The 18198-nt window shown below is 43.5% G+C and overlaps 1 protein-coding gene across 2 annotated transcripts; it reads left to right on the top strand.

Moving 5' to 3' along the window:
* Positions 1 to 1254: 1254 nt before the first annotated feature.
* Positions 1255 to 9769, top strand: itfg2 (integrin alpha FG-GAP repeat containing 2). Of its 2 annotated transcripts, XM_069700426.1 has the most exons (12): positions 1255 to 1668; positions 2113 to 2208; positions 2310 to 2351; positions 2434 to 2614; positions 2911 to 3050; positions 3479 to 3627; positions 3711 to 3805; positions 4289 to 4342; positions 5789 to 5880; positions 6270 to 6387; positions 7208 to 7381; positions 9590 to 9769. In XM_069700426.1, the coding sequence occupies exons 1-12, from the start codon at positions 1573 to 1575 to the stop codon at positions 9655 to 9657; spliced, it is 1305 nt and encodes a 434-aa protein (XP_069556527.1). In that variant the 5' UTR covers positions 1255 to 1572; the 3' UTR covers positions 9658 to 9769. The 2 variants fall into 2 exon arrangements, with proteins under 2 accessions (XP_069556527.1, XP_069556528.1); XM_069700427.1 differs by lacking the exons at positions 7208 to 7381; positions 9590 to 9769 and adding an exon at positions 6969 to 7201.
* The last annotated feature ends 8429 nt before the right edge of the window (positions 9770 to 18198 follow it).

The following is an 18198-nucleotide window of genomic DNA, read 5'->3' as shown; positions in this document are numbered from 1 at the left end:
AACAAATAAACTTGTAAGAGCCCAAACTAATTTGTGTGATGAAACGGATTATCTTCCAATTTGTTTGTCATTAAAAACTGTTTTTCTCACAGTGCTTTTCTTTTAACACAAAAACACACGCTGAATGTGAAAAAAGCTTGAAAGGCAAAACAGATTGAAATTTTAGAAATTCCTTAAGGTTTATTATATAAACTGAAAGGACAACAGTTGACCCTTTTTAGGACCAGGCTATTGGTAGTTTTTAATATCATTTATAGAGAAGAAGGGAGATAGACAGTAGAAAATATAATAAAGTTGAAAATAACTTTTTCTGTAATGGACTTCTGCCTTTTCTGTGATGTTTGTTTTCACACTGACTTCCCCCATCCTGTTTGTGTTGTTTTTTTGCCTGACAGGAAAAGTTGTAATTGAACACCGCCCTCTAGAGGACAACTGTGGCATTTATTTTAGTATCGTAAAACTGTTCCCCTATTTTTAAAAACTGTACACAAACAACCAGTATCAGTGGAGGTTATAACAGGGTTAAAAGGGTGAGTAAAACATAAAAGAAGAAAATCAAATTCAGCAGTTTAGACAATTATACTATAATATACATAGTCTGCATTATATGGCTTTTGAGGTTGGAAGAATGTAAAATAGTTTGAATATACGGTTAAATCTCATTTATAGCACGTTTAAATGCAGCTTTTCTGTTATAAAATAGACTTTTGTGAATGTGAAACTTTATTCTGAGCTGCAGACATCATAAAAACAACATATATATAAAAACAGCAAATACAAAGCAATGGCATTTTTTTTTATCGCTGTAAATATAGGTTTTTTTTTTAAATTTCATCCATGGAGAACTTTGAAACAGATTTTATTTTTATTTTGTTCTCCCGGTTATTTGAGACAAAAAGCGATTCCTCATGGATTATCAACAATGAGGGGATCTGATCTCTCTTTTTCGGGTTGATGGCAGGAAAATATGTGTTTTGGGTGCACTTACGCTCCCTGACCGCTAGACGTCAGTAGTTCACCCACATGTAGTAGTGCCAATGCAACGTTATCTTGTCATAGTTGTAATATAGCATTTTAAAATATATATATATATATATGTTATTTATATTCACAGTGATAAAATTAGAAACATATATGGGTATTACTGAAAATTAAAAAAAAGCGAAAGAAAACCGTTAACGTCCGTGGTATGGTTTGCGGCGCAGGTATTTTGTCTCTGCTGCGCTTCCGTAGTTTGTACGTCACATGGTTTTGTTTACTTGAAGGAGGCGCGCGTGCCAACTGATTTAGCAGCGATTTAGCCGTAAAATAAACGTTTACGGGTTTTAAAGCAACGAGGAAAAAGACGTGTTTTTTTTAAAAAGCAGTTCTATAATTAAGACGCGTATTTATTATATCATGCAGTTTGCGCCTAGTTGCGGTTAATTCGAGCGCTTTTAGCTTTTGAAGAGCTAACGGTGGCTAAGCTCGCTGTCAATTAGCTAACTTCTCGTAATGAAGGAAGTTTAAGTTTAACCGGATGAATGAAGTAACTCGGCGGCTTTGAAAGACGTTTAACACCGGTAGGTTATAATGCGGTCTCTGAACTACGTCCAGAGGGTCAGCCTGGATTTCTCAGGAACTCTGTTTCCTCACGCTATCTGTCTGGGAGACGCAGACAACGACTCGGTAATGAAGTTAAACCAAATGTTGATCTACGTTTCATTTTACTGAACATTTAATCCAGAACTTCTCATTTGATAACAAGACTTCTAACACCTGAAAACAGGGAATCATCTCTTCTTCTTTTTATTGTTGGTATCTTGTCTCATGTCATTAACTTAATGTCTTATTTTGATGGATTAATTAACAGAGAAAATAACTGGCTGGTTTTCAGAGTATATCTAATAGAGACTTAAAGTTTAAGAGCATTATTTGATTTTTGATTGTAATTGTCTCTTCTCACCCTGATACTACTTGAAACTACTTTTTTTTTTTTTTTTTTTTTTTAAGCTTCTCGTCCACAAATCATCTTTTTTATTATTTTTATCAATGACAGGAGAAAATGAGGAATCAGAAATCAACATCGCGGGTTATTTACTCGTACTGTTTGTCTCTCTGTTCTCTTGTCAGCTGAACGAGCTGGTCGTTGGAGACACGAGTGGAAAGCTGCTTGTGTACAAGAACGACGACCCCAAACCCTGGATCACCAGAACCTGTGTGGGCACGGTCAGTACGCGAACCTGAAAAGTTCAACGAGTGAGTTTGATCTCTTGCTCGCGTGATGAGTCGTGTTTTTTGTTTTTATTATGCGTGTGTTTGTTTTCCAGCTGACCTGCGTCGCCGTGGGAGACGTCTGCAACAAGGGAAGGGTAAGGAAAGACGAGCGGGAGGCAGCCGAGTGTCATGAAGCGCTGAGACGTGACTCGCCGTGTTTTCCTCCCGTCTTGTCAGAACTTCGTGGTCGCCGTGGGAGCAGAAGGATGGTTTCACCTCTTCGATCTGACGGCCGTCGCCGGCTCCAGCAAATCGGACTCGTCCAGCCAATACGAGTTCCTGTCGTCCGACGACCCGAAGCCCTTCTTCACCCAACACATCCCCGCCAACACCAAAGTCATCCTCATCAGTGACATCGGTAAATTCAGGCTTCACGTTGAGGGTGTCTTAAACTGCACTGTGACTTTTATCCTTTTTTTTTTTTTAGCTTGTTTTAGTGACTTTTTAAAAAAAATATTTGAATCACTCCAATGTCTTTTCTTTTGCCTGATGCTTTGATGCTTTTTAATGGTTTTACGTGAAGCACTTTGAATTGCCTTGTTGTTGAAATGTGCTCTACGAGTAAACCTGCCTGGCCTTCACTCTCTTCTGATCTAAATGTGTTTAAAGTGTTGTTGTTTGTTTTTAAGTGGAACTACACGTGTTTGTGTGCAGATGGAGACGGGCGCTGCGAGCTGGTGGTGGGCTACACCGACCGGGTGGTGCGAGCTTTCCGTTGGGAGGAGCCGTCTGACGGTTCGGACGGGAGTTCTGGTCATCTGGTTCTGCTGAAGAAATGGCTCCTGGAGGGTCAGGTGAGCACGGCGGGTTCAGGTGGAGTTTCAGTCAACGGGTTAGTTCCTCACAATGATGATTCATTTTGGAGTTCGTTATTAATTGTGCAGAAGAAGCCATAATTTAATTTGTCATGTCAAGTTTATCAAGCACTTTTCACAGATATAAAATCACAAAGTGCTTCACAATAAAAAAAAAAAAAGAAAAAGAAAACGGCCTACAAGCAGCATGATTTTGAACAGTTACAATTCACAAGTCACAATTAAAATCACAACCAGTTAAAATAATAGTTAAAATTACAATAAAAATTATGACCAAAGTTAAAGTCACAATTAAAATCACAACTACATTTAAAATAACAGTTAAGTCTGTGGGACTGAGATTTTGTCCCACAGACTGAATCTCATAAAACTGAACAGCTCCATGATGATGTCATCTGTGCTTGCAGGTGGACAGTCTCTCGGTGAACCCGGGTCCGGAGGGTTTACCGGAGCTGATGGTGTCCCAGCCGGGCTGCGGCTACGCCATCCTGCTCTGCTCCTGGACCCAACAGGACTCCTCTGGATCCGGGGACGACGCCCCTGCAACGCCGGGGAGGTAACCCCACGTCCTGGTGTTGTCAGCGACGCGTCGGCTCACTGGTCACGTTAACGTCACGCTTTTGGTGTCTTTGCTCGCAGCGAGGGGCCCTCGAGAGACGTAGTTCTCCATCTGACCACCGGGCGGATCCACAACAAGAACGTCTCCACTCATCTCATCGGCAGCATCAGCAAAGGTAGAAAACGAGTGATTATGTGGATCTTTCGGTGTCCGCAGGTCTTAAAAAGTATTTTTAAATCGGTGAATTCAGTTCCATCTTGAAGGTCTTTGTGTGTGTTATTTTTTTCTGCTTGCTGTAAACACAAATCTCAGCTGTCATTTCTGTGATGTTTTGACCTTCTGAGAGGCAAATCTGTAATCTACGAGTGAGACGTGTGCGACACACAATCGTCCTGAAACCAACTCTGTAAATATTACATGTTTAACACTGATATATTTTTAATCTACTCATCAACAATGTGAATAAATTCCTGTACTTATATAAATACCAGTTGGCATTATTCTTCCTGCTGATTTTCCGTCATTCTTTGATCAGTATAAGAGTGAAAAAGATATTAAATTGCATTATAAATTGGTAAATATCCCAGCCTGGAATTAAACATATAGACGCAAAGTGTTTATTTGAATACATTTTAATAGAAAATCTGTTTTCCAACAGGTTCAAAAGAAGAGTCTTCTAAATGCGGACTGTTTGCTCTCTGCACTTTGGACGGTAAGTTGAAATAAATCAATACGATTCTTCACAGAAAGCATCTTTAAATGATTTATCTTCTTGATAAATCCCTTAAATGTTTTCAAAATTACAGAGAAATGGTACAGAAATAAGATTGAAATAAAATAAAAATAATAATAATTAAAGTAGCGTAGATGACAACAACATAAACAAGTCAGAATCACGATAAAGGAGTGAATAAAAGGATGAAGAGTAGCTGAATGAAATAGACTGAAACATCTTTAAATCATTTAGAAATTCTTTCTAAATGTTTGTGGACCGTTAAAAGTAAATCGTTCCGGTGTTTAGTTGGTGCTTCAGCTGTTGTCAGAGAGGTATTGATCGGGTATTAAGGAGGAGAGGCGGGTTAGTAAATCCTCCAGCGTACGTAGGCGTCTGTCAGCCGACGTCGAAGATCCTCCTGCCGGCAGCAGATAACCGAGCAGCTGGAGACTTCATCAATATTTAAAGAAGAGAGGATCCAGTAGGATTATCATCACTGAAAACTGTCAGACCAAAACTTTTCTGCCTCTCATAGAATACAGAGAAATTATTCCTGGCTCTGTTTCAGCATCAGTTCAGGAGGTATTTGTCGTAACGATGTCATAATTAACCTTAAACGCTGTTTTTTGTTGGTTTTTTTCACCTTATTTTCACAGTTTGGACTGAATTCAATGTTAAATTTATTCTACTGCACCTTTTTATTGGAACCGTTTTGGTTTCTCATGAGAACTTTGTGGATTTTCATTGTTGTCACGATCAGGAAATTTTGGCTGACAATTCATTTTCATAAAAATAACTGCGATTAACAATTTAATGATCTTTTTCTATTCATTTTATTCCGCAATTACCATAAAAGCCTCATCGTAGTTTAATAGTGGACTTTATGTAGAAGGCCCATGTATTGGCTTTGAACATCAGAACATAAATAAAAATGACCCTTTTATTTTGTATTTAAGGCTTTGGAAACAAATTACAAAGGACATATATGACATAAATACCAAGTTTAATATACAAAGCTTATAGTGTACAATAATGCACTAAACCACAGAAGAAGAAGGAAGAACGGCGAGATGACGTCATCAAAAGAGTCAAACCTCATATGGTGGAAATATTGATGGCAACCTGAACATTTTCTGTCAGTTTTATCAGATGAATGGAAACGGTTCAAATTTGTTTTCAAAATGATGGCGATCAGCTGAAATCGCTGCAGTCAGGTGATGATGTAATAACTGTGACCGACCTGGTGGCTCTTTACATGCTGATTAAAACAAAAAAAACATGAACACAAAAACTTTCCACTCAAAGGATTTTATTTGTGAAAATCAAAAACCTCTGTGAGTTTGTCAGAAGGAGATTTTTCTTAGCGTTTCTCGTAATTTGTCGATTTAGTCTTTGTTTTCTTAATTTATCTTTGAAAGTTTCCATGTGTTTTGTGTGCCGAAGGGACCCTGAAGCTGATGGACAGCTCGGAGCAGCTGCTGTGGTCGGTTCAGGTGGATCATCAGCTGTTCGCCCTGCAGAAGCTCGATGTCACTGTGAGTTTCTGCGTTTGTGTTCATGACGGCTTGAAAACCTTGTTTTCATTCTTCATTCCCACTCAGTAAAAACGCATTTCTTTTTCTTTTTTATATATATATATATATATATGCTGTTAATCAAAACGCTTTTTAATTATAAGTCTTAACTAAACAGCAGAGACGTCCGGCTACAGAGTCGATTATCTATTTTTATGGAAAACAGTTGAGTCTAAAATTCAGTAAAAGAAACATTTTACTGTAAAAATGTGTTCAACAGAGAAATGTGGCCAAATCTTCATATTTTAGAAGCTTGAAAAAGGGAAATTATCATTCAAATAGGTCCAAATAAAGATGTTTGTTGTAATGTTTTGTTAACTGACTGATTGAATGTGTGTGCTCGTTTCCAGGGCGACGGCAGGGAGGAGGTGGTGGCGTGCGCTTGGGACGGTCAAACCTACATCATCGACCACAATCGGACCGTGGTGCGTTTCCAGTTCGACGAGAACGTCAACGCCTTCTGTGCCGGTGAGAGACTTCGTTAATATCCCCAAATTATTTGAATGATCTGGACGGATCTTCTCGCTCTCAGAGATTAGAGATGATTCGCCTGAATCTGCTGCTCGCCTCGACTTTAAGCAGCTTCAGAGTGACTTCCAGCTCCGTCGTTTCATTTCAACCTCACTGCTCTCATTAAGACGTTCTCACCGAACAGCCGACGGACAACGTAAAAAAAAAGCTGGTGGAGTTGTTGTTATTGTTTTCTTTTACAATAAACACACATCATCTCAGGAAGAAGACGCAAATGTAAAAAAAATTGAAAAACAAACAAACAAAAACAGACATATATACGCGTGTCATTTATATGGGAGTGTTCAAGGTTATTGCCTCAGAAAAAGCTTAGAAATGCTTCAAGTTTAATCTTTTTTTTTTATTATTCAGGTTTCTTCCACTAGTGTTGAATTGTGACCTGATTTCATTCTGCTCAGTCAGTAAACACGTGGGTGGAGTTTCAAGGCCGCACCACTAGGTGGCAACATTGGCCTTCATCTCTTCTTCCTCTTCCTCCTCCGTCTTTCTCCAAGCCTCCTGTCAAATCTCTCCTGCAGTGTTTGGACACCTCTCAGTGTATGTGAGGGAGCTGATGTGATGTGTGCAGCCGGTCGGTGGATCAGAGGAAGGGACAAGAGAGTTTTGTTTGTGTCCAGTGAGGGTAAAAAAAAACACCAAAAAAAACCAAGTCGGTGCGTCCACGTCACATCAAGACAGATTAGATTTGGTTTGGGTTTGATTTTTTTTTTAATAAATAAATAAAAATCTTCTCATTTGTGTTTGTTTGTTGCCGCAGGTCAGTACACATGTAAGGAGGGTAAGAACAGCCCCTGCCTGGTGTACGTCAGCTTCAATCACAAAATCTACGTCTACTGGAAGGTGGAGCTGGAGCGCATGGAGTCCACCAACCTGCTGCGAGTGCTGGAGGAGAAACCCGAGTTCAAAAGCCGCCTGAAGCCGCTGGGAGTCGGTGAGTACACCAAACAGCTCGGCTCGGTAATCCGGAAGTGGATTCGGGTCCGATTTAGAGCCTGTCGTCGAATAAAATAAAAAAAAAAAAAAAAACCCGACTGTGAGTGTTTGTCTTTTTCCCGCCGTCCTGTTGTGACTCTGAGCTGAATACTGATGAGGAAGGAGGAGAGCAATCATCTCCACACGACGCAGTTTTACTGCTAACAAGATCCCGCGTGGCCGGCGAGTCAGTTATCGTTTTATTGTCTGGTCTCTCCTCGAAGGAGCCGTTTGACACGTTGAGAAATGCACTTGTTGGCCTCGAAGCGGAGAGTTCGATAAGAAGATCAATACGGGTTTTTTTTTTATTTTTATTTTTTTAACCTGTTCGTTAAATCTGAAGACGTTTAGCCGAGGGAAGAGTCGCCTCGGCGGTACCTTCAAGCTGCATCGACGGGCCGGTAATTACCAACGCTTACTGCGGCGGTGCGTGCGAGCGTCCGATGAAATAACACACTTTGTTGTTCCGGCTTCAGATCGACGGTTTATCGTTCACCGAGTTTGAACTGCGGGCGTCCGTGAAGATCGTCCGTTTCATCTCCGCGAAGCCTTTTCGCCGTCACATCAAAGCTGTCTGACGGTAGAGCTGCAACTGTTACGATTAATCGACGAGTCGATCGACAGAATCTTAATCGCCAATTATTTTGATAATCAATTTATCGCTTTGAGCCTTTTTTTTTTTCTTTTTTTTTTTTTTAATAAAAAAAAATGCAAGGACATCTTTAAATCCAGTTTCATACTTGTGAATATTTTCTGGTTGCTACAATCCTCCATGATAATAAACTCAACGTCTTTTTTTGTTGTAGACGATCAGTCGGGACAAAGTAAAGACAGTTTAGGCTGCATCTTCTTATTATATTCATATATTTGATCTATTTTAATGCTGTTGATGGGACTGCTGCCGAACAAAATGTCGGTTTGTATTTACATGCAATGACGGGAAAGAATCTATTTTATCTAACGGACACGAGAGAGAGTCAATATTCTCATTTTATTTACAGCCTTTAAATGTTAATATAATTCCCGCTTTTAACCGCTTTACGTCTTTATCTTTCCGCTCCTCCTCTCCTCATCAGAAAACCGTTCAGTCAGTTAATCACCGCTCACTTCCTGTCGTTTCCTTTTCATGAACGGCCTCTCGCGGTCGAAACATTAATCTCGCCGTGGTTTTTTTTTTTGTGTGTTTTTTTTTTTTTTTTAAGTCGTGTTTCCGCCGGCGGGAGATTAAATTAGGAGAAAAATGATGACGCACAAACGCACACGATTAGCCCGACTCGCGCCGACCGGCCGGAGCCTCGTGATTGCGCGTTGAAAACGATGATGGCGGTCGGTGGGAGCATTCGCTTCCCGCTCCTCCGATTACAGTCCCGGTCCGCTGTGTTCCTCCCTCCGCTTGTTTATGGAAGCTCAGAGAAACGCTCGGCCGAAACTCAATCTGACGAGACGGTGATTTAATAACGGTGAGATGACGTGTTCGCGCAGCTTCTTCTCGCACAGCACAACTTGAGTCAGTTTTGCGCGCTTCCTGTTGGACTTTTATCCCAAAGGGGGAAAAAAACAAAACAGTTTAGCGGCAAATAAACAATGTTTGTGTGGACGTCTACGTTTGCATCGTGCACCGTTCTTCAAAATAACAAGTTTCAATAAGTAATCACGCAAAACTGAGAAACAGCTCAGATTTGTAAAAAGTCCATTTCGACCCTAAAAAGCCTTTTAGGAGCTGTTAAAAAATTTTTTTTAAAAATCGTAAAGTAAGTTTTACCTTATTTTTCTTTATATGGTTTGTTAAATACACTTAATCAAACAGTGCTGCGCCATCAAACTTCATCATCACATTTAGAAAAATGTGATACTGAAGAGCATTTCCTGATTCCTGAAAACTGCATTAACACTGAAGACTCAAAAGTAAAACACAAAAACGTATGTTAAATATTTTGTTGACCGGCATCACATGGAGAAGTTTAATAACAGAAATATAGATCTGCTTTTGCAGGGTGACGTCCCGTCCCGTCGGTCGGGTGTAGATCATTTCACGGTTCCGTCATTTTAATCATTTCAATTTCAATAATACGGAAATCTTTACGGTTAGGCGGATGGAGCATCCGACCTTTGACCTCTCTGTGTTGACACTTACTTACTTACTTTTTTTTTTTTTTGCCTCATGCAGATGCTGAGGATTCGGCTGCGGTCCGATCGCTAGTGGCAAACCTTCTCTACGAGGATGCACAGACGTAACACGGTGACACACAACACCCCCCACCCCTCCATCTCTCTCTCTCTTTACCCTCCCACCGCCTGGACTGTAAATACTCTCTTTTAAATAAACACGGACCTGTCCTGCATCACATGTCGATGCTGCTGCTGCTCTTATTGTGTGTCGGGTTCAGGTTTCTGGTTCAGACACAACCTGCAGTGTGTGTGTGTGTGTGTTTTTTTTTCTTTCCACCGGTTAGTGTGTGAACGTGTGAAGTGAGGAGGATCACACACACACACACACACACACACACCCCTTCTTCAATCTTTCATGTACTTGCAGCACTCCCGCAGACATTTTTTTTTCTTCTTTTTTTTTTTCCAAGTGTCAGCGTCTCGAAGATATACAGAGCGACAGATATTACATAATGCAACGTTTGTTACATAATCAGATTTGCATGGCAGCGGAGACGGCGGTATTGTTTGTCTGCCGAGCAGCCTGTAGGGGAATGACGGGTGGAGGGACTCGAGTGTGGGGGAGGGAGGTGTGTGTGTGTGTGGGGGGGGGGGTGATGATGATGATGATGATGATCACCCACTGCTCCCCACGGGACCTATAACCACCTATGTTGGCTGACTCCGTCGTGTTCATGCAATATAAATGAGAAGTGTGTGTGTGTGTGTGTGTGTGTGTGTGTGTGTGTGTGTGTGTGTGTGTGTGTGTGTGTGTGTGTGTGTGTGTGTGTGTGTGTGCGCGTGCCAGCCTCTCATCTCTCCCAAGCTGCTGCCCTTTAGAGACACGCTGAGATCAGATCAGATGGTTTGCCTTTGGTTGTTTTTTTTTTTTTTTTTTTTGCATTGACTCTTAAATATGAAGCTTTTATGCGATTATTGGATATTTCACGACAACATTAGAGGCGTCATCGTCATCTCTGCGTGTTTTACTAGACCGCAACCCGCCTGCAGAGATCTGAACATTAGCGAGGTCTGTAGTTGAACTCGAAGGTGTTGGATGGAAGTGAAGTTGCGTGCCGGAATACACGAATGCCAAGTCGTGATATTTTATGACGTAAATATGTAATTTATGACCGTGTTGGCCAGTCAGTCGGTCTGCTCGACATATCGATTCACTGCCTCAAAAATGACCGAAAGCTTTATAAAATAAACGATTATGTAATAATGTTCAGTCTTTATTAAATTACATCATAATGACTTGTGGAAAACATTTACTGACTATTGTATTTCATGAGAGAAGTTGAATGGGAGTCTATTGGAGGAGGTTTTTAAAAAAAAAAAAAAAAAATTTAAGAGCCGGCCCCCTAGTGGCCGTCAGTGGTGTTGCACTGGTGCTGGACTATACGTCCGTTCTTATACGAGTCTGTAGTTTCCTAAATGTTCTGTGGGCGGTCGCTGTTTGAGTCCTTATTAACCTCAGAGATGATCGTAATCACAACGTCAACACGTCCTCTGTGCGGCTACAGCTTGTCCTTATAAGCGCGGCGCATTCTTGCAGGCTGAGCTCGAGCCGATCCACATTCAGGACCATTCACGGTCCGGCCCGGTCGCGGCCGACGTGTTGTGTTGTGTGCTCTTATAGATCCTGTCAAGATACACGCGGGTTTTTAGGATCGGCCGGTTTCGGACCGAGCAGCCGTCTCCTTGTTTCCCAGAGAAAATGTCAGCATGTGAAGTCCTCGGTGGTTTCCAGTGATGAATCCTGCGCGACTCTGACCTCTGCTCCGACATCCGACCCGGTGACGTGACCAACGAGAGGGTGCCGGCCCTGTCGTCGATCTCTCCGACCTTCTGTGTGTATATGAATTTATCTGCAGCTATTTTAGCCTCGTTGCTTCAAATACCGACTGTAAATGAAGCCCACTTTGCCCTTTTATAGCAGAGACATTTGCCATCTGGTCGTCGGGCCGCTGGGGGATTGAGCCTGTGGGAGTTTTGTTGTTACGCAGCGTGGGTCCCGGCAGCAGCGTCGTCTTCAGGCCTCCTGACGGTTTTCATACCACAAACTCAACTCATTTCAGGGAGAAAATTGCAGCCTTGCGGTGCATCTGGAGTATTTATGGAGTAAATGTTCAAGTCTAGATTGCCAAAACAGTTTGATTATTTGGTAGCCACTAGACCGTAATCCCCCTATTTTTTTATTTTTTTTTACACATTTGATTTCATACATTTGATTGTATTTTATGAGTTCATTTTGTAAATATTTCTTTATTTTAATGCATTTTTCGATTTACATATTTCTACTTCACTATTTATTTAACATTAACAAGACACTTTATTTGTATAGCTCCTTCCATACAAGAAATGCAGCTCAAGGTGCTTCACAGAAAAACACAAAGACACAGAAAAACATTTGAAAATGCATAAAAAATAGATCAAATTAAACACAAGATAACACACTGATAAAAAAAAATTAAAAAAAAAGGAATTAAAACACATTTTAAAGGTGCGGTCGTGAAAGAGAGCTTCAGGTGCAGCTAGTTAAAGGATAAAGTAAAGACAAATATTCTTTCTCCACTAAATGAGCAGCAGGTCATCGTAAAAAGTATTTAAAAATATATTATTTTTTTAATTAAGTTATTTGTAATGATTTTTCACCATGTTGGACCGCTTTTTTTTTTTTAAACCAACAGGCTCTTTTTTTTTTATCTTAAATTTTTTTTTCATGAACGTTTTATTTTGTAAAAAAAAACCACCACTTCGTTAAACCCGAACAGGGATAAATAAGGGGATCATTTATTCAGTAATTAATTATTTTTTACTTTAAATGTGAGTTGTAGCTTTGTTGAGGAGGCCGCTGGTTAAAAAGGATGAGACGTGGACATATAGGCCGGTATAATGTCTATAAAAGAGCACCGCCACGAGACATTGTAGTCACAAATAAACCCGTCACGACGACCTCGTCTATAGAAGCTGACACTTCCTCCGGGCGCCTCGACGCGCTGAACGGAGGCTCCATCGCTCGCTTAGTATCACCAACACTTTATAAACATGTTCAAATTAGGATGCTAAACATCAGTTTTATGGTTTAACCTCTTTTGACTCACTAAACTGCCACAAGTTCATAAAATAACATCGTCTCTTCAACGTTAATGGACTGAATATGGAAGGAATTAGAAAAGATTTGGTCCAACTCTGACGGGGCTTTTCTGATGTCTGGAAAGCTTAAATCTGCAAACCGACATGTTTGTTCAAACTGAGGAAAATCTCCTCGGTGAGCTGAACGCGCAGCGACAGTCCGGCTTTTCCCCGAAGCTCGCACGCGAATCCTCCACAACCTTCGGTGTCGGGTCGGTCGGTCGGTCGGTCGGTCCGTCCGCCGGCCACCGTCGGATCTGTAAACACGCGTGACTGTTGGCACTCGGAGACTCTGTTGTCCTGTGAGAAAACGCAGGAACCACCAGTGACGCCGGTCTGCGGTTCCCACCAGATCCTCCCCGCCGCCGGAGGCCGACCGACAGAGCTCCTTCTAAAAATAGGTGTTTACTGGCAACTCTGGTCTTTTATAGGCAAATATGCAAAAGTTAAATGGCGGTTTTGATCCTGTGGAGCCGCTGCATGTGGAAAATATTCATCTGTAGGAATATTTTCTGCTCTGAATGCCGTGCAGGGTTGCAAGTTTTGAGTGATTTGGTTAGATTAAATATGAGATAAAGCAGTTAAACTGTTTGTTTTGTGCGACCAGGAGTCCAAAATGCAAAAATATTTAGTTAACAATATGAATGACATTATTGATAAAAAAAAAAAAAATAACCTAACTAAGGGTTTACTCCAGTGATTTAGAATCGACAATTACAATTTTTCATGGGATTCTAGATGATAAAAATGAATTGCATAAAGGACGTCACGTCAATAAATAGGCCAGGTGACCTGTCCAGGCTGTAACCAACGGCAACCAACAGTGACGTCACCCGTTGGTTTGTGAAACGTCCGTTATGAAGCTGCGAGTTCGGATTTTGGCCGTCGCCATCTTTGCTATTTGAGTGAGCACATTTGGACGAGCTGATTGGGATCCCGAGGACTCTAAGCCCCGCCCACCGATAGCTGAAACCTGACTGCACCACAGCCGTGTCAATCAAACAGACACGCCCCCCCCCCCAAAAAAACACCGGTTTTTTAAGCTTATTTTCTATTGAATGATGGGATTATTTTTCAGATGGATCGCCAGAAAACTAATAAGAAGGAGCGACTTCAGCGAACAAGACCGAGATGACTCGTGGAAAACATTTATTGTCTTCGTATTTCCTGACAGAAGTCGAAACGGGAGTTTATGGAGCCGGAGTTGTTGTTTTTTTGAGCCGACTACTAGTGGCATTAAGTGGTATTACAGTTTAGGCACTCGTACGAACGCTTTTAAATACAGATGGTGGTTGTACTCAACCTTTACCCCGAAGGTAGCCGACTCACATCTGAAGTCCCTCCGTCTGAACTCCGTCCCGCTGTCTCCTCGGTCGCGGCGGCTCAGCGGGAGCGCGGATCTGATCCCGACGGACAGACAGCTGGACCTCCAGGACTCGACGTGAGGCTTCGTCACGTTACGTCAGCGTCTCCGAGGGAACTGACACCGGTGATTAACGCTGGCCTCTTCCGCGCCGCGCCGGGCCTTCATTTTGGCAGCGTTTCTTCATCATCATCATCATCACACACACACACACACACACACACCCCCGCACGCTCGGCGGGGGATCGCTGCTGGACGAAGAGCACAACAGGCAGTTTCAGTAGCCGGCGGTTTTAATCTCAGCAGACGTACAGAGGATCGTAATCTAACAGGCTGCTTGATTATTCACAGCTTTTCTGCGAGCACTTGGTTTTTATGTGACGCATTTAAAGGCTGATCAGCGTACAAGTGAATCCACTTCTGAGTTTCATGGTCATGAAGACCTGTTTGGTAGAATATTTATCTTCTTTGGACCACTCAAAGTTCTTACGCTGCGACGCCTCCATTAAATTTGCATTTAATTACCTTGATCACAGACTTCGGGTTGGATTCCGTCGTTCCTGCCGTAGCTTTCAGAGAAAACAGAACTCCAGCGGTAATTATGCCAACGCCGACTCGACGTGAACGCTTCGTTAGTTTCGTTTGGCCCCTAAAACGATCGAATGTTTCTTCGGCCTGCGTGTTACTTTTTCTCTTGAGATTCACTGCAGGCAGCGGCTCAGATGTTTCCGTTGTCTGGATTTGAAAATCCTCTGGAGATTCTCCCGCTCGGTGGAGCTGCGTTGTTGCATAACATGCTGCCTCACCGCGAAGGACCTGGTCCCATCAATACACCCCCCCACCACCACCACCCCCCGTCCACAGCATCCCTGCCTCCCTCTGGGGTGAAGGCTTGTGGGTCATTCCCACTGTGATAGCAGAGCCTGCAGGGAGGTGCTCTCTCTGTGTGTGTGTGTGTGTGTGTGTGTGTGTGTGTGTGTGTGTGTGTGTGTGTGTGTGTGTGTGTGTGTGTGTGTGTGTACGCCGCTTCACCAGATGGAGGGGATGGAGAGGCTATTGATAGAGATGAAGGACAAAAAGCTATTTCTGGTGGCGGGCAGAGTAAATAAGTTCTTCTGTGGTGAACTTTGTTGCCGTGGGAGCGGGCGGGCGGGCGGCGATGATGATGAGGGTCCGCGAGGAAGAGCGGATCAGAAGTCGATGCTTCAGCCCACATCAACACATCAACTTATTTGGCTGCAGTTCATTTTGTAAGCAGGCAGAGACGGACCGTAACTGGCGCGACGCGGAGCTGTCGTCACGGAGCTGTCGTCACGGAGCTGTCGTCACGGAGCTGTCGTCACGGAGCTGTCGTCACGGAGCTGTCGTCACGGAGCTGTCGTCACGGAGCTGTCGTCACGGAGCTGTCGTCACGGAGCTGTCGTCACGGCGTGCCGCTCCAACGCCCGACCTCGCCGATCGCTAGCCAGCCGTCGATACAATCAGAGGGGCGACCGAGCCGGAGGGGTCGTGTACTGCAACAGTATGTCGTTACGTGCGTGCTTTCAGGAGATTCATATTAGTCATTCAATGCCCACCCCTCCCTCCCCCCCCCCCCTCCCCCGCCCTCTGCTGCAATCTCCAGTCCAGATCTGCCCTCTGAACGATAACCGCCGTACGCAAGACGGATTCAAAAGGTCTCACAAAGTCAACACGTGCCCTTTTTACTATTTGAGGAAAGTCAAAGTACGACTCGGCTGACGGTACTTTCCTACCGCAGGTGTCGGCAGGATGTGGTCTGGAAAGTGACTCAAAACAAGGGAGGGAGTTGGTGGTGATGGAGAGGTGGGGGGCGGGGGGGGTCTTCTTCTTCTTCTCTCACAAGGTTTGTTGTAAGTTGTTTGTGTTGTCGCGGCGACGCCATAACTTAATCAGGTGAAAACGGGGAGTGGAAAGAACCGCAAACACACCCTCGCCGGGGAAAACGGTGTCGGCGTTGCGATCGCACTCCTGGGTTTGGGCAGAAAAAGCGCGTCCTGTTTGTTCGGTAACGCCGCTGTGATCACGACGAGCTGACAACGAGCTGATGTTTTGGGGCGGAAAACAAATCGAACGAGCATCGTCTTACCGACGCCGTTCATTGACAGCGTTTCACCGGCGTGGTGTTTTCTGTTGCACATTAGTTGTAAATAAATGTCATTTTATCAGGGGTTGGAATAATCACTCGTTGGGCGTTGAAACGTTTTTGTTTTTTTTATAAACACTTTGAATCTTTAATTCCTGGTTGCTGAAAAAAAAGACCTGAGACTTCCCTTCGACCCCGTAGGGCTATCGGACTTAAATCTGATTTGAGTTTTGCTCCGACAGACTAAATATTGACCGTCTAGTGTCTTTGTCGTAGACAAAAGGGCAACACCACCACCACCCCCCAAAAAAACACACCTCCCGCGGCGCTGTGGGAACATCTGCTTTCTCTGCTCTGATATGACTCCTTTATTTAGCAGGATGTACCAGTGAAGGGCACAACACCGTCCAGGGGTGTTCGGCTATAGTCCGGACTACGGGAATCGATGTGTGGGCCGTTCAGACCGTCTCCTGCAACGGAGCCCTCCCACTCGCAGTCTGCTCAGTCATGTTATCCAGACAGATGGAGTTGAAAGATTTCCAACGTTTTGACGCTCGGCGTCTCCGGATATGAAATCCTAAATATGAAAAAAAAAAAAAAAAAAATCTCGAAAACACAAACAGAGCTTAGCCAGAATACATATTTTTTTATTAGGCAGAGAAAATACTGTTCAGAAGAAGAAGAAAAAAGAAAAACACCAAAAATAAATTTTTCTGTCATATATCGATTCCTCTCACGCGGCATACGAAGTTCACTATTAGTACGTCAAAGAGAAAACGAAACGTCGGCAGACTACGCGTGGCTGCGAGGAGGTCGGACGGACGCTTGTAAGCACGGTCAGAAGCACGTTCACGGCTCGGGTGGTGTCGAAGCGGGGCGCGATGGCCTTCGGTGAGCACGTCTCGAGGCGACTTCCTGATTCTCCACGCCATGGAAACATGAGAGAGGCAGGTGGCGCTGTAGTGGGGAGGGTTGGTTTGTGTGTGTGTGTGTGTGTGTGTGTGTGTGTGTGTGTGTGTGTGTGTGTGTGTGTGTGTGTGTGTGTGTGTGTGTGCGAGACGGGCAAAATCAGCAAACATGAGGTGCAGAAAGTGAATAACATGAGGCAAAATAGGTGGTAAATACACAAGAGGACCGGTCCCCCGACTGAAGAGGAAGATGAAGCTAGAAGTGTGTGTGTGTGGGGGGGTCGGGGGTGGGGGGAGGGTGGGATGCCTTGGCACCGAGTGCAGCCGCAGCCGAGTGATTAAAATGTCCTTAAAAGAGGCAGAGAAGGGAAGGCAGCTGGGGTCGGTCGGCTTTTGGCAGCTTGCTGTGACCGGTTGGGGGAAGATGGGACCTATTCCACGGTTTTTTTTATTTTCCCATGTGAAACAGGCAGACCCCCCCCACACACACACACACACACACACACACCCCGCGTTGACTCGTAATAACACGCACATGCACAGAAGAACACGCAGCACCCCCCCCTCCTCCCCCTCAGCCCCCCTTCAGACCGTCAACATGACACAATCAGTCTAGTACACTACATGCAGACTTGTACGAAGGCAGAACTTTACAAAGTCATGCTGATGGAATGTTTTGATATTTCTGTAGCTCAGTCTGACTCAATTATATTTGGCGGGCTGGCCTGAAGTCTATTTTTATTTTTATTTATTTATTTTTTTTGAAAAAAAAGTATTCGTAGGGAACTACTATAATTCAGTCGAGGCCAACGTGACAAGCTGGAAAGTGTGCTCCTGGAAAAACTGAACCTCACCGGTCTCGCGATGAGGACAGAAAGAGTGAAGGGGCTTTTACAAAGCCGAGTCTAAGTACTCCAGATCTCGTTTTAAATTCTAGATGATTCTCTTAAGGAGGCAGCCTGAATCACAGCGAATTACACCGGACCTCAAAACAAAAATCTTTCTTTGAACACACTTGGAGAGGGGGGGGGGGGGCATCCTAAGTACTGACCCTGTTTAGATGAGTCGTGTTCTTAAAGGAGCAGTTTGAATATTTTGGGGGGAAATATTCACAT

Source organism: Brachyistius frenatus, unplaced genomic scaffold (genome assembly GCF_029030835.1).
Source record: "Brachyistius frenatus isolate BFR_SWC_R1_liver_20210118 unplaced genomic scaffold, ASM2903083v1 Contig_33, whole genome shotgun sequence".
Taxonomy (NCBI): domain Eukaryota; kingdom Metazoa; phylum Chordata; class Actinopteri; family Embiotocidae; genus Brachyistius; species Brachyistius frenatus.
Note: the sequence above shows the minus strand (reverse complement) of the source record. Positions and strands in the feature narration are given on the sequence as shown.